General features: G+C 33.3%; 1 protein-coding gene across 7 annotated transcripts in view; it reads right to left on the bottom strand.

Moving 5' to 3' along the window:
• CNOT2 (CCR4-NOT transcription complex subunit 2) overlaps window positions 1-16504 on the bottom strand; it is a 109752-nt gene that overhangs the window by 30379 nt on the left and 62869 nt on the right. For all 7 annotated transcript variants that reach the window (XR_002515704.2, XR_002515703.2, XM_017946000.3 and 4 more), the window contains 2 exons: window positions 13840-13962; window positions 5501-5567 (listed from right to left, as the gene is read on the bottom strand). Coding sequence is in view for 5 of the 7 variants with exons in the window: in XM_017946000.3 (XP_017801489.2) it covers window positions 5501-5567; window positions 13840-13962 (190 nt within the window). In the remaining 2 variants the exon portion in view is untranslated. The remainder of the gene's footprint in view (window positions 1-5500; window positions 5568-13839; window positions 13963-16504) is intronic.

The following is a 16504-nucleotide window of genomic DNA, read 5'->3' as shown; positions in this document are numbered from 1 at the left end:
AAAGGTTTGCAGGTCTGAAAGCTTAGAAATCATTCTTGATCCCTTTCTTTCACTCCTACATCATCCAGTCGCATTAGCTCTATCTACAAAATGTCCCAAATCTGATCACTTCTCAACACCTCCACTAGTCCAAGTCATCCTATTTTTTTTTCCCTGGACTACTGCAGGAGTAGTAACATTCCCTCTCTCTCTCGCTCCATAAAAACAGGACATTTGTTATTTGCCATATTCTTACTTATATCTTGAAATAATACCTCATTCATTGTAGGTACCCAATAAATACATAATTATTAGAATGAATACATTCTATCACAATGTCTTAATTCAATAGATTCTTGGCATCTGTGGATTTAACACTTGTAGCTTCTACTACGTACAAATGGCTTTCTAGGGTCATGGCATTCAGGTTTCAAAGAAACTGATGTTTTCAGCTCATGTTCACATAGTTACTCTTACAAAGTAATATAATCCTGGCTCTACTACTTACTATCCGTGTAACCCTGAGCAAATTCCTTAACCTCTTATGGAGCTGTTGTGAAGGTTAAATGAGTTAATTCACATAAATACTTAAAACTGCATCTGATACACAGTAAATAATACTCAATAAATATTAGCTCTCTCTGTGTATGAGACATACCTATGGAAAGAAAGCCAACAGGTGGTACCAAAAGTGAAGATAAAATAAGATAGTCTAATGAAGTGATAGTTTTCGCCAAAAAACCAAAAACAGATGTTTTATGGTGGAAAATGTTACTCTATAGCTGTGTTCTTAAACTTGGAAAGTAGCAATGATCTTGAAATAAATCTCTCAGAAATGTGAAGACTGTACTTCTTGCTGAAATCAGTATTAATAGCCTAACAGGTTTATCCTGTCTTGATATAGTAGGCCATTCCTAAATCTATCCCATGCTGTGGATGTTATTCCCACTGCTAAAATAAGTTTACTCACAGTGTGTTCAATGCCAATCTCAAATATAATCTCATCAGTAAATTCTTTTCCTAATCATTTTCCAAGATACGTGATTACTCCTGCCTTTGAAATATCCAAATAGTCTACAGCTGTACCATCCTGAATGCGCCCTATCTCATCTGAAATATCCAAATAACCTTGAACTTCTTACTCTACTACATAGTAAAATCATTTGTGTACTTATCCTACTAGATTATATGAGACTGCCTCTTGTTGATCATGCATTCAATATTTACTGAGTGCTTGTCATATGCAAAGTACTGAGGATACAAAGGCAATGAAGACATGCAACAAATAATGCAGCAACACCACAGCAGTAGGTACACTATGCAGAGATGGCATAAATGAGATGATCTCTTCTACCACACATCTGCAGTATCTAGCATGGCAGAACATGTATGGTAGGGACCCAATAAGTATTTGTCAACTTTAGTTCCTACCACCTTTTTGAAGCTTTTCCATACCACTATAGATAACTTTTTTTTTTTTTTTTTGGTTCTCCTCAAGGAGAATGGTATAGACAGACTTTGCTCCCTAAAAGTCTGTCTACACCATTCTGCACATGGTATCTTTAATCTATGTGTTAGCATGATAGGCAGTTATTTAATATTTTACATATAAATATGTCCTATCTTCCCCAACTATAAAACACGTGTTCGAGAGAGCAAGAAATCCCAGAGCACTCCGTACTTATTACTAAGCATTTAGTATCTGTTCAATGGTCCTACAATTTCCTAAAGCAACCAAAATATGTCATGCACCTATTTAAATAGCTGAGAGCATCACTTCTGAACCACCCCACCTGTGCTCTGGGTTCTCTATGAAGCAAACAGCTTTCACATAGGTGTTCTTAAAGCAGGAGGCTAAAGAAATGTCTGCTGGAAGCATGAGACTATGTCATTGTTCTCAAGCTAGGAGTCCGGAACTTAGAAAGACAGATTTAGTTCCTCTTCCAACTAAACACCTGGGTCCTCTGAGAATTCAGATACAAATTTGTATAATGAATTCACCCAGATATTTTGCTAAGCTATGTGCCTATAAGATAACATGCACATAGAAAGCACTCAGTAAATGACAGTTTCCTTTTTCTCCAATCTTACAAGGCCCTAGATCCTGTTGGTAACTAAGAAAAGGTAAATGCAACTATCAACCACTTAATTCCAATGCTTTGACTATCCAGAAGAAATTAATTCCTGGTTCCCTGTTGATTCTAATCTAGGAGACAGCTTAAGGGAGCTCATGGGACTTGAAGCCTGTAAGGTGTACAGGAAGTCCTCACTTAATGCCATTCATCGCTCTTGCAAACTGTGATTTTAGGCAAAAAAACATACAGCAGGTCCTTGAATAATGTTGTTTCATTCAACATCATTCCATTGTAATGATGATGAGAACAAAAAATTGATTTTGTTATATGTAGTTTTGCTTCAAGTCGCAGTTTCAAAAAACTTTCAAATGTTAAGTGAGGACTTAATTCACCTAAAAGCTTATCACACACTCAAATATAACAAATAGGAAACATTATGCAACTTGAATACAAGAGCATGCCCACTGGTTTCTATAGTTATCATTCCATGCACAGTATTCACATGAATTCTTGGATGAAAAGTCTCTTACATATTTGGATACCATCATACTATACTAGAACCGAAGACCATACGAGTCTAGTATAGCCAGCATTCTCTGGCTACCTCATGGCACTGCATAATCACTTCCACCCAAATCTAGCCAAATCCAGGTTTAAGCACTTCTGTATCTATTCCAAGATGAACTCCCTTTCTTGTTTAATCTCAGTGACTCTTACTTCTAGAGAGGGCACTCTTCCTTCTGTATCTCTTCCACTGCTAGCCTTTCTAACCATCAAGAACACACAATAGATAGTAGATCTCACATTTTAATGGCACGAATTACAATTAAAGTTTGCCAACTGAATAGAATTAATAGTGGTACTCAATGCACTTGGGAAACAAAAGAACTTTTAGTTACACCAATGTCAATGTGCAATTACTATAAGTGGCCATAAGAATAACATCTCTAGGCCGGGCGCGGTGGCTCAAGCCTGTAATCCCAGCACTTTGGGAGGACCAGAAGGGCGGATCACAAGGTCAGGAGATTGAGACCATCCTGGCTAACATGGTGAAACCCCGTCTCTACTAAAAAATACAAAAAAACTAGCCGGGTGAGGTGGCGGACGCCTGTAGTCCCAGCTACTCGGGAGGCTGAGGCAGGAGAATGGCATAAACCCGGGAGGCAGAGCTTGCAGTGAGCCGAGATCCGGCCACTGCATTCCAGCCTGGGCAACAGAGTGAGACTCCATCTCAAAAAAAAAAAAAAAAATAATAATAATAATATCTCTAATCTACACTCACCTACTAATTCCTTCTCTCTCCATCTTTCATTCAAGTCAGTCCCTTAAGTTTTGTCATTCTGACTTAAATTATTAAAACCTTAACCCTCAAGCCCCACATGGTAGCTTGTGTTCTGCTGTCTGACAAGGTATTTGTTCAGATTACCTACCAGCTGAATGACCTATTTGGCCTTCCTGGGTCTGTCCTAACAGACAGAAATTGGCAACCTAGACTCTTTCTTTCTCCACTAGTTATAGCTTCTAGCTTGACATCTTGGAAAGTTGATCTAAGGTTCAATTTTTCTGTACTCTATCTAACATTTAAAATGTCATTTTAAAAGAGTAAGCCATACATTCAAAATGTTGCTTCACCAATGTGACAGGAATATAGTGATTTAATATATTGAACTCCAATGGAAAATGTTTGCCATACATGGCTTCTTTTTAAACTAATAAGTACCTTAAAATTCTTTTTCTAATGAAAATAAATTTGCTCATGTATTAATCTTTGTATGTCCTTAAAAACAAAAACATAAATATCTATCATACCAATGACATAACTGCATTTCACACCTAACCCATTCCATATCTTAGCCTAGTTACAATTTCACATTTGTAGGTTAAAAAAATTAGACTAGAATTTTTAAAAATCCAGATAGCTAATTATAACTATAGTAATTGCCATTATCCTTTACAAAATAACCTTAGTTTCTCAAATACAATTTTTCTCCAATCCATATCTACTTTCTGCTGTGATAAATGGTGGTCTTCCAAAAGATAAAGTAAGTTCCTTGCAGTTGCTCTAAAGAAATAAAAGGTAGCAAAAGGTAGCTTTAAAATAGCTAGGTATTTCTATAGTAAGGGTTACCAGAAGGGTGAAAATCATACTAAAACACAGGGTAAGCAGAATAAATTACTAGCTAATAATAGTCCTTCAACCACTAGGATAAATATTTGTAGATAAACAACAATATTTTTTATGTAATAAGCTATGAAAATGTTTCTTGGTTTGACTGGAGAAAAACTGTTAATACAGAATAACTTTTATCTACTAATTCCACATTAACAAAATTGTCTTCCATAGCAAAAAAAGAGAAAAGCCACAAAAGATAGACAGAAAAAGTAAATGGAAACCATGCTTGTATACAAAATAAGTTTCATCCTCCCACTTTGAATCAATTTGAAAGGTAAAGTGGTATGACAAACTATTCTGATACCTATCAAAACTTTGCTTTTCATTATACTGGGAGAGTTCCAAATCAAATTATTGATTTTATTTGAAACTGGTTAAGATAGTCAGTCATCGGATGTCTTCATCAGTTATTCAATTATCCTATAATGTCTGATGGGAATTTATAACACTTTTAATTCCCTTCTATTAACAGAGATTACATTAACAGAAATGAGAGATCAACAGATCTGACATTAACAGAGATAAAATCACACTAATATTTAACAATTTGGGAAGTTAATTTGATAAAATATAAAGATATTTTATTGTTTAGTTTTATAAAAATTTTATGTGATAATAGCTAACATTTATTGAGCACTTACTATGCACTAGGTTCTGTGCTAAGCGCTTTAAAAGTATTACAGCGCTTTAAAAGAAATAGAAGCCTGCAAAATGGAACAAGCATTAAACTGTTTGAGTCAAAAATCTAGATTCTATATCCAGATTGAGCTAAAGCAAAAGAAGAAATATTTCAGAAATATTTGTGAAACAAAGAACATTTTACAAACCGCTAAGTAATGAGCTTACTTAAACAGGCGCGCACGCGCGCACACAAACACACGCCCACAAACACACGCCCACACACACACACACAGAGTAGCCAATCAAATAAACTAAAAAAAGCTTTTAACTTTCTTTAATTGAAAACAGAGAATGTCTATTTTTAGTTTGTTTAGCAAATTCTTCAAAAATACTGCAAAAAAATTACAGATATAAAAGATGTTGAAATAAATTTCATTCTATGCTATATCCAAAGTAATAGCAACCTTAGGATCAATAAGGTCTGAAATAATGAGATTTTGCTATGTAAGTAAAATAAAACTCTGAAAATTAAACATTTTTCCTTTTAAATCATACAATAAACCCACAAAGGAAGTACTGGTTGTTCTTTATTTGGTAGTTACTTATTTTTCTCTTTGAATAAAGTATCCCAGAATAAACACAAAATTCTTACTTTGTTGCCCGTATAAACTTGCCCCAAACTGAGACAGCTGACCTGATGTAGATGGTGATGCCAGCATCTAGAAACAAATTAATTATATTAGAGCATAAAGAAAACAGAGCATTGCAATTATACTCTACAAATCTGTGAATCATACCATAAATGTGAAAATCTAACACCTTTTCTCATTCTTCAGAAAAACATAAAACAAACATTCTATAATAGATTCCATGCTTCTTAAGAGAATATCACAATTGGATAAAACCAAACTGTGCAAATGAAATTAATATTTAATACTGTAAGTTTTCTAAAAGTCACACTAACTTCAGCTATAGCAACACTACTATTTCACTTAGCAAGTTAAAAAAATAAAATTATATAGATATGGTATATAATTTATATATTTGTGATATGAACTTCATGGCGCTTGTACAATGCCTTTGAATTTACTTCATCAATTTTTTTTCCTTGTAGATGTAAATTATTTGAAGATATATTATGTTCACAGAACATACATTCATTTTATATTCCTCATAGAAATGAAGGTAGCAGTGCTATATACTCAAATACTGAAGCTGAGTAAATGAAAATATGTGTGTGTGCATATTTGTGTATTTCCTGTCTTATATTAGACAACCATCAAAACATCCTAATTAAATAAGACATGAGCCATGTCATCAAGGGGCTTACAATCTAGTGGGGAAAGAGAATGAATTATACAACTCATTATATTTTAAGGCACAGTGTGGTAAATGCTCTAAAGGAAACATGAAACATCACTGGAGCTACACAAAGGTATCAGGAATACACAGAGTGGTAACATTTAGGTACATACAATGAAGGGGTCTTCCCTCAAGAATATGCAGTGTAACAAGTGTAATAAAGGTTAGTAATGTAACCAGAAACCACCTGTACCCCCAAAACTATTGAAATTCAAAAAAATTGAACAAAAATTTAAAAATTGAACACAAAAACCCAGTATCCAGTTGTTAAAAAAAAAATAAAGGTTTGTAATATTATTAGAGAACATAAACAGTGGTGACAGGATAACTATGAAAGGAGATAAAGTTCACCTCTATTCGGAGATAAAGCTCACCCATGTTAGGGCATAGAAGAATGCAAAATAAATGCCATACAAGAATGGCTACCAACTATAGCAATAAAAAGAAAAATAATATTAAGCAAGAAAGTGGCAATCAAAATGGGCTTTGGGAAGATAACTCTAATAGCAGAAATGGGTTATGTTGAGATGCTAAATGACAACAGCAGAAGTGGAACTAAAAATAAGAGGCATTCTGGTGGTAGAAGTAAGAGTTATTTTATGTCCTGTTGACTAGCTGGGGTATAATCGGAAAAGGAGGAGAATGGAGACTCATAAAAGAGAGAACTATCAGAGGCTGATGTGTGGTTTCCAGGGATGGGAAATCATGCTGACACTGACACAGTTAGAAAAACCAAGAAGTGAAACAAGTATTTTTGTTTGTTTTTTCTATTTTCTCATCCTGTCTTGTGGTGCTGCAAGGTGAAACATTTAAATGGTAGAGGTTTTACAATATACATTTCATACTTTTTTCATGTCAAAATTCTAAGTTGTTTTAATTATACTAAAGTTTGCAAAATTTTTTATACAACTATAGTTTTAGACCAATGATAAACATCAGACACTCCTGAGGTAGGGCTGAGTTATACACCACTCTAAAAAAAAAAAAAGCAGTAATATTAATAAGACAGTAGTGATTATTCTAAAAAACAAAACAAAACAAAACAAACAAACAAAAAAGCATCAAACCTTACAAATATTCCCTCCCAAATCCAGAGGATGTGTAACCTAGACAATTAAACTAACATTCTTTATCTATACAACTAAACTGTATATTCTTTCCCAAGTATAACCCAACAGATCAAAAGATGCCTAATAAGTTCTTTTCTTAGGTATTATAGATTACTGTTACTGCATTAACTGAAAATATTTTGTTAAGTATATTAAAAGTTCATTTCTAAATTGCAAGAACAAGAACATATAATAAAGCTTTAGTCGATCACACAAGGGAAAAGGTTTATGGCACATGTATATCCATGTAACAAACCTGCACGTTCTGCGCACGTATCCTAGAACTTAAAGTAAAATTAAAAAAAAAAAAAAAAAAAAAAAGAAAGGAAGTTTTATCCTTTTTAGTAAGTTTTATTTTATGATTATGTAGTGGCCTTCTTTATTCCAAATAATGCTTGATATCTTAAAATCTGGTTTTCCTAATAGTAATACAAATCAACCATCAAAAAAGGGAGGTAAAAGATTTATATAAAATTCATAAGAATCATGATTTTCTATCATTATAAGCTATAAATAAAAAAGTATAGTTGTTTCTAAAGGCTGCAAATATAAGGTGTTGGCCAACATAAACGCATGACTTAAAACAATCCATAATGTGAATATTGTCAAAACACTTAAAACATTTTTCATCAGATATTTATGTTTATTGAATAGTTAACTCCAGACAACACACATTTTAGTCTACTTTCTCACACTGATTACACATCCATGAGTTACAAGTATGCCTGAGTATCTGCCCTCTCAAAATGGGAGGAGGGAGTAAGTAGGGAGGGGAAGCAGAGCATGAAGGTAAAGAGGCGGTGGGTCCCCAGGCCAACTACTTGACATCGAGAGCGGTAGGGTGGTTCACTTACCACAGTGTGTAATATTAAATATAATTTTCTCTATGTGCCACTACATGAAAGCGGTTAGTAAACACAGCTTTACAGGAATAATAAAAGTAGTTTAACGTTAAATTTAAGAGTTTATAACCTTCAACACATTCATGTAAAATAAGCATCAATCAGCTATACAGACATATGTTAAAATTACTGCCTCAAAATGTTTCAAAAATGCAAATATCTAATTTCTTATAAAGTCTATCCCTAAGAATCTGTACTTTTAAATTCTGAAGGCAATATTTCATGAAATAAATTGGTGCTAAAAATGGATTTAACACACAGTGAAGAAATGTGAATGTCACAGAAATGCTTTTTATGAGTATAGAAAACGCACAAGAAATATACTGACAGAACAGTAAGTACTATTAACAGAAAACAAAATTTATATATTTTTTAAATTCTGAAAGTTAATAATATAAAGGTAAATTTCTTAGAAAAGTATAAAACTTTAGATCAAGAAACACATTACAGTAGGGGATGCAGCACAAATAGAAAGAGCCTAGTTTTGGAGTCAGAAATAATCTGCGTTTGAATCTTGGTTCTGCCACTTACCTATGGAACAGCCAATACTCGGTTTCTCCTATAAAATGAAAATGACTACCTACCTCACAGAGCTGAAGTGAAGGTTAAATGAAATAAAATACGACATATAGTATGTGCTCAATAAATGGTAGCAGCAGCTGCTAATAATCTAACCTTCCCCTCAGTTGCAGAACTATCATTAACAGGAGTGAGGGCGGGTATTCAGACTCTGAGAAATTTATTAAATAATACCCTTAATTTATATAACTTTTTGCCCAGGGTGCTAAAGAAAAGTTTATCTTTACAAATTCCAGGTAAAATAAGGCATAGAACTTGTGTTCTCAAGAGTGGCAAAAGGTAGAAAAAGATTAATAGAAAGGTGAAAACAACAAGTTAAAGCACACTCTAAAATCATCAAAATAATCAGGTCTTCCAAATCTCTCAGAAATCTATAATGCACACAGCAGTCAAACAACAATAAAAAGCAGGAAGCAACTAGAAGAAATAGTAATGTGATTCTGGTTATTTCCCTAACCCATCACAGAGCTTCTTTATCCTTTAATACACAGAATGTCAAAGAAATCCACAAATTGTTGCAAGGAAATACAAAAAAATTTTGTTACATAAAAATTCCCTGACCATGACAGCAATTAAAAAATAATATTTAAGTTTTAAAATATTATTTTTAAAAGACTATATAATATACTCAAAATTATGGTGATAACATAATTCCTAGCACTATGTTATTATTCCAGGACAAAAACCACAAATGAATTATGACTTTAACTGTATCATATCCACAAAGAGAAAAAGAGACAAAGAAAAAGGAAGAAAGCATATGCATGCACACACATAGAGTTCCAGATCTAGAGAGAAGCTAAAGAACCTTTAAAATTGGAAAACGAATGACTTAAAACATGAAACTAATGAAATGTAGCAAACAGGCACAAAAAAAGGAAAGACTATGAGAAGGTAATACATTAAAAAGAACAAGGCCGGGCGCGGTGGCTCATGCCTGTAATCCCAGCCCTTTGGGAGGCTGAGGCAGGCAGATCCCCTGAGGTCGGGAGTTTGTGACCAGCCTGACCAACAAGGAGAAACCCTGTTTCTACTAAAAATACAAAAATTAGCTGGGCATGTTGGCACACACCTGTAATCCCAGCTACTTGGGAGGCTGAAGCAGGAGAATCGCTTGAACCCAGGAGGCGGAGGTAGCAGTGAGCCAAGATCCTGCCATTGCACTCCAGCCTAGGCAACAAGAGCGAAACTCTGACTAAAAAAATCCCCAAAAACAAACAAACAAAAAAGAACAAAAGGGAAAAGGGGCAAGGGAGGACGCAGGCAGTAAAACAAAACAGTCATTAAGTCACAGAACAGGGTAGCTTACAAATCAGATAACTGACGATATGCATCTACTAGGTATTTCAAACAATTTTCATTAAACTATTCTTAAGCTTACATAAGGAACATTTGAAAAATAGTGTAATACTCAATGTAGTTAATTCCTTAGTGTTAAACACTTGAGATCCAAATTTTTTATTTAAAAAAAAAGTATGGCATTATATTATATTGTCTGAATGTCAGGTTAGAGCTGAAGTACAAATTTACAGAAAGACATATGACTGACTCAAGGAATGTTTACATTTTAAAGGTTTTTAATATTAACTGCTAACCTATTTTCTACAGTCTGTCTTAATTATAGCAGTCACTTCAGTGCCCCCCTCACAAACACTAACTATTCTCCCACTTAAAAAAAAACATCCTCCATAAGCTATGTACTATAGTTCCTATTTTACAGATGAGAAAACTGAGACACGCAGAGACAGATGTCCTAAGACATATAGCTAGCAAATCAGGTAGCTGACATAAAAATTCATACAGTAGGATTTCCAGGGCCTACATTCTCAATCACCAAAAACTAATAAAAGAGTTTTACATGGCAGTTTGTTATAAAAGAAATGCACAAAGTATTCCATAGGTCAGTAAAAACCAATCTGAAAAATGCAATGAAAATGGCAACTGTAAAACCCTATTAAAAGGCATAAAGAACAAGATTAAAGGGAGAAATATCCTTCTGAAAAACCATCTACATTGGTATTAATGTGCAATAACCAAAACCATTTTTTTAAAAAAAGGATGTGGAAGATTCTTACCCAAGACGTTAAAATGGTCTACAAAGCTATGGCAATTCAATGACGTAGTTCTGACACAGAATCAGTATGGTAAACAGAACAAGATCTTAGAAACAGGCCTAAGAATGTATGAGACACTAGCACATATAATAAAGGGATATTTTAATTAGCCATAAATGAATGATCTAACCCAGGAGTGGGCAAATTATTGTCTGCAGGACAAATCCAGCACACTGCCTGTTTTTGTAAGATACGTGAACTAAGAAAAGTTTTCACATTACAGATGGTTATATAAAGACCTATTATACAAAATAGGTTATGATTTTATGTATATCCTTGATTTTGCTTCTTGGTCCACAAAGCCTAAAATAGTTACTATTTGGTTCTTTAAGGGAAAGTTTTCTGACCCATGATTTAAAGCATAAATGCTGTCGGGGCAACTGGATAAGCTTGTAGAAAAAAAAGTATTTGGAACCCTGCAATTCACAGGTTAAACCAAAACACATTTCTAATGGACATAAATTATATGTGAAGAACAAAGTATGATAAGAAAGTAATTGGGAAATATCTTCCTAAGTATGATCTCAAAAACAGAAGCCATTTAAAAATAAGACTGGTGGATCACATTTAATTAAAATGATACATATACGTATACTACAAATACCATTAATTAAAGGTAAAAACTGGGAAAATATTTGTAATGAATGACAAGAGGTTATTATCCTCAATACATGGAGAATGCAAACGAGTAAGACTTAAGATCTCACTAGAGAAATAGAAAATGGCACAAAAAAGGTACACAAAGGAAGAAATACAAACGACCAATAACTATGTGGAAAAGACACATTACACTGTGTGTGTGTGTAAAATTAATGATGTTTTACAGTATGTACATGAAAACAATAAGCTTTTCTATTAGCAAAGACTTAAATGTAATTGCTGGTATTCTTGTTGGCATGGAGAGTGGTGATTAGAGTAAAAACTGGTACAAACTTTTTGACGGAAAATATGTCTGTATGACCCAGAAGATTTAAATAATCGTATATTTTTCAATAAAAATATTTTAAACATAAAATCAGAATTTTAGCAATTAATTATTTCTGAGAGCATTATAGGTAATTTTTCTTCAAGTGTATTTTTAAAAATTTGTATAATTTCCCTGTGCTATTTTGTAATTTTAAAAAAGTAACAGCAACAGCAGCCAATTTATGAGGAATATATTATTACTCCCATTTTTACAGAAAAGGAAACTGAGACTTGTTGAAGTTCTGGCTAACAGGCAAAGTCAGGATCCAAACACACATATTTGTATTGCTTTAGAGTCCAAGTTCTTAATTCCTATGCCATACTATGTTGTTAATTAATGTTTTTTTAAAAAAGGTTTTGTGGAGCAAATCATTCTGTTACTTCTGTGACAACCAACTGGATCAGAATGGTGGCCAACATTTGTGAGTATGTGTGTAAGTATATATACTAATTCTGATTTTAAAATTTAGACATATAGTATTTCTGCTTTTGAGAAGACATATATCTCTTTGTCATTCATTCTCTTTATATACTTTATTTTAGTTTCAATCTGAAAGCTTCCTATCTTCCTAATTAGAATAAATGCATTCATCAGTAATAAATATTTCATTAACATTTTACAAGCAAACTTAACTTTCATTATATAATCACAGCAATACACACAAATTGTAGGTTTTTGTTTTTGTAGCTGTACTATCAAAAATATATCCCAAATTCTTTATTTACAAGGTCAACACTTAAAATAGAAACCTGTGTACATAATAATTCAATTATAACTTACATAGCACATAGCTAAAAGGGCAGTAAGATAACAGAAAATTAGATGGCATTATTCCACAAGCTGTTAAACTACACACTAATTATGAACAAAGCCACAACACACATTAGTTGAAAAAAGCCCAATAATGCCATTGATAGTTTGTTTCCAAAATGACACAAAAATGTTCAAATCAAAATAAAAAAGGAAAATACCAAAACAGAATAACAAATGTCCTAGCATAAACCTAGTAGGTTAAGCCGATTTGTAAAATTCTGCAAAGACAAAGGAAGTGATTTACTAATGACCAACTTCAAAGAAAAACGAGGGCATTTGTTACATATCTTAGAACTTTATAAATACTTCAAACATCAGTAAAAATCTCATTAGGTTAATAACTACAGTAGATTGTTTTATACATAAGGAAATTAGACATAGCAAGTTTATAAAGGTGTGAAAGGTAAAAAAGTTGGGCAGGTGTACGAAGTATAAGAACGCAACTGGTGTGACTAGAGTGTATAGTGTATAAAGTAGCTTAACAGAATTTTAATAATTACATTCCTTTTAAAATATTTTATAAATTTGCTAATTATGACTTGGTTACATTCTAAATCCTTTTATCTCAAATGGGATTATTGAACTATTAGCCTTCCAAAGCATTTAATTCATATCTCTATATCATCCATCACATTTTGAATACAGTTCTTCCAAATTTTTGCTACTGTAGTATCCTTATGGCTGAACAGAGGAGAGATACACCTGAGGTCTAGAATTACAGCTAGATGACACAGTAAGCATAAAGTTTTATTGCAGCTTGCCATTGTATCTTCAAGTCTGCATAAATCTGCTTTCTGTTCTATATCTGCATTTGTTTTAATATCAAATTATTTCCCATATTGAACAAACAAAAAAAAAATCAGTGATCTATAAGTTATACCATGTTTACTCCATGTCTTTGAGTACTTCTGCCACATTATCACCATATCCCAACTTGAGAATCATGGGATATTTATTTTCCCCATTAGAATACAAGTTCATTGTCTTTGTATCCCAAAAGGATACAAGCACCAAAGGGACTAGCACTGTGCCGAAAAGATTGTCACTCAACCACAGACAGTATTCTGCGTTTGATACGCTGTTTTTCAGGAACTCAGACACAGACTTACATTGCTGAAAAAATACAACACAACTGATTAACTTACATCTTTTTCTGACCGATGTGGAAACATAGAAGACTGGCTGTAGTACATGTTTTCGTCATGGTAGTCACTGTCGACCCCCTCTACGAACTTCTTTCTTGAAGCACCAAACATGCTGTTTGTCACCTAAACAAAAATATTACTTTTATCAAGGGTAATAGTTTGGAAAATGTTCAGTTTTACCTTACTCCTACATGGAAAACAGAACATGAAGGGAGCATTGTTAAGGTACAGAAATTGATCAACTAATGGCTAGTGGGGCATATGATAAAGTCATAAATCTGATTATAACAATAAAGTGTTAGATGTTTATTTCCAGACCCTAAAAGTAGGAGAATCACATAAAGCCTATCTTAACAATTCCACTTCCTTTAAAAAAACTAAGTATCACTTACTCTTCAAAAATGGCAACCCCAAATATCATTTTCCCATACATAGATTTTTTTTAAAAATTAAGTTTAGGTTTAATTATTCAAAATCTTCACATGCATCTTCCACCTTTGTGTATTTGCCATCACCTTATTTTCACAGTTAATCTGTTTTCCCAAGCATTCATCTTTCCTTACAATCTAAATTTATTAAAATATACCATTTTTTGAATCAGTGTATATATAGTGGCATACTAGAATTTTATCTCAAGCAAGTACCTACTAACATAACTGGAGTACAAACTTTCATTGATCATACTGGTGTAAAATTATTTCAATGATATAATCTGTGTATTTGTTTGCTTTTCCAGTCTTTGTAACATCCAACGTTGGCAATTTTGAGCTCACACCAACATAAATTGTTGTTGTTTGTTATCTGTGGAGAAATGGTTCTAGGACCTCTTCCCTCATGGATTAAAAAAATCCACGGATGCTCAAGTCTGTCACATAAAATGGCTTATAATATTTCCATATAACCTACACACATCCTTTCATATACTTTAAATCATCTCTAGATTACTTATAATATCTAATACAATGTAAATACTATATAAATAGTCATTGTATTGTTCAGGGAATAATTACAGGAAAAAACAGACTGTACATGTTCAGTAGAGACACAACCATCCATTATTTTTCCCCAAATATTTTCAATCTGCAGCTGGTTGACCCACAGATGCAGAACCCATGGGTATGAACGGCCAACTGTAATTATTAAACTCTGTGCTAATTTTTATTTTTAATCATTTTTAAAACGTGACCTCTATAAAATTACCAAAACTATTAACTGACTAAAGTTATTGAAGGTCAATGTGTCTTTCTCCTAACAGTACTTTGAAAATCAAGGTAAACCAATGTTAATGAGAGGAGAGATTTTAAAGACTTGAATACAAGGTGACTATGTCTTTTCACAAGTACATTTTTGGGGAAAACTCATCTCAAATTTGGTATCTGTCTTGTACATTCATTATGACAAAGAATATTTTCTTCCATTATAAATAAGTGAACAATTTCCATGTCTCATTTCAAAAAATGCTGTAGTCACTATTATATATCAGTAGACGTGGTGAACTATGTTGCAGACTTTAAAGGCCAAACTTTGTATTTAACTCTGTTGAAAGCACCTATGATGTGTAACATTTGTTATATATTTTAAGTTCCCTGTTAAATATGTAGGAAATTTAATTATTTGACTGACCTCATCCTAACAAGGTCTGAAAACCTATTCAGTCAGGGATAAATAAAGTACTTTGCTATATGTTTTTAGGCGAGTAACTGCTGGAGGTGTGAAATAAACAAAGATATTTTTTAAGGGTCTAACAATTTATTAGAACACAGGTAGTTAATCTTTTTTTGTGAAGCAGACTCCTGGTGAATTACAGAAGGCTATTCTGTAACTCTGTTATTTCAGACTAGGATCCCACATGCCTATCCACCAGCTCCCTAAGTAGCCCCTGCTAGAGGGAAAATAGATGTTTCTTAGTGAGTAATTTCAAAAAGCAAACAGTGGCAAAAAATCACTTTAGAGCTTGCAAATTAAGATTCAATACACGTAAGATTTTAGAAGTTTGTTTTGTGAAAGTTGAAGATACATTTAATTATCTTTACAGAACTTTTACTACTGAGCTCTAATTCTAAGAAAGAATAAACATGGAAAATGCATAAAACGTACATAATTCAATAAAGTTTCAGGTGAATGTCAAGGCCTCTCTCATCAAATTTTACACACATAAATAAGCTCAAATTGATAAACTCTTCTTTTGACACTGCTTGTATAACACTTATCATCAAGACCATTAGACTCCTAGAATTCTCAAACTGAAGTTAATTGTATAGAATTAACTTTTATGCTTAATACCTTGCAAAAAGGTTTGAAGGCAAAATTAAACATATGTTCCAGATGAAAGAAAATGAAGAAATGTCGGTGGCTCACGCCTGTAATCCCAGCACTGGGAGGCCGAGGCAGAAGTGGGATCACAAGATCAGGAGATGAGACCATGGTAAAACCAAATCTCTACTAAAAATAGAAAAAAAATTAAGCTGAGAGCGCCCAGTGGCTGAGCCTGTAGTCCCAGCTGGGAAGGCAGAGGCAGGAGAATGTCAAAGCGTGAACCGGAGGGAGCTACAGTGAGCCGAGATTCGCCCACTACACTCCAGCCTGAAGCTGACAGAGCAAACTCCGTCTCAAAAAAAAAAAAAAAAAAAAAAAGAAAATGAAGAAATGTTCCTTTTCCATCAAT

Source organism: Papio anubis, chromosome 9, assembly GCF_008728515.1.
Source record: "Papio anubis isolate 15944 chromosome 9, Panubis1.0, whole genome shotgun sequence".
In the NCBI taxonomy this organism is placed as follows: domain Eukaryota; kingdom Metazoa; phylum Chordata; class Mammalia; order Primates; family Cercopithecidae; genus Papio; species Papio anubis.
This window is presented reverse-complemented; position numbering and strand designations above follow the sequence as displayed.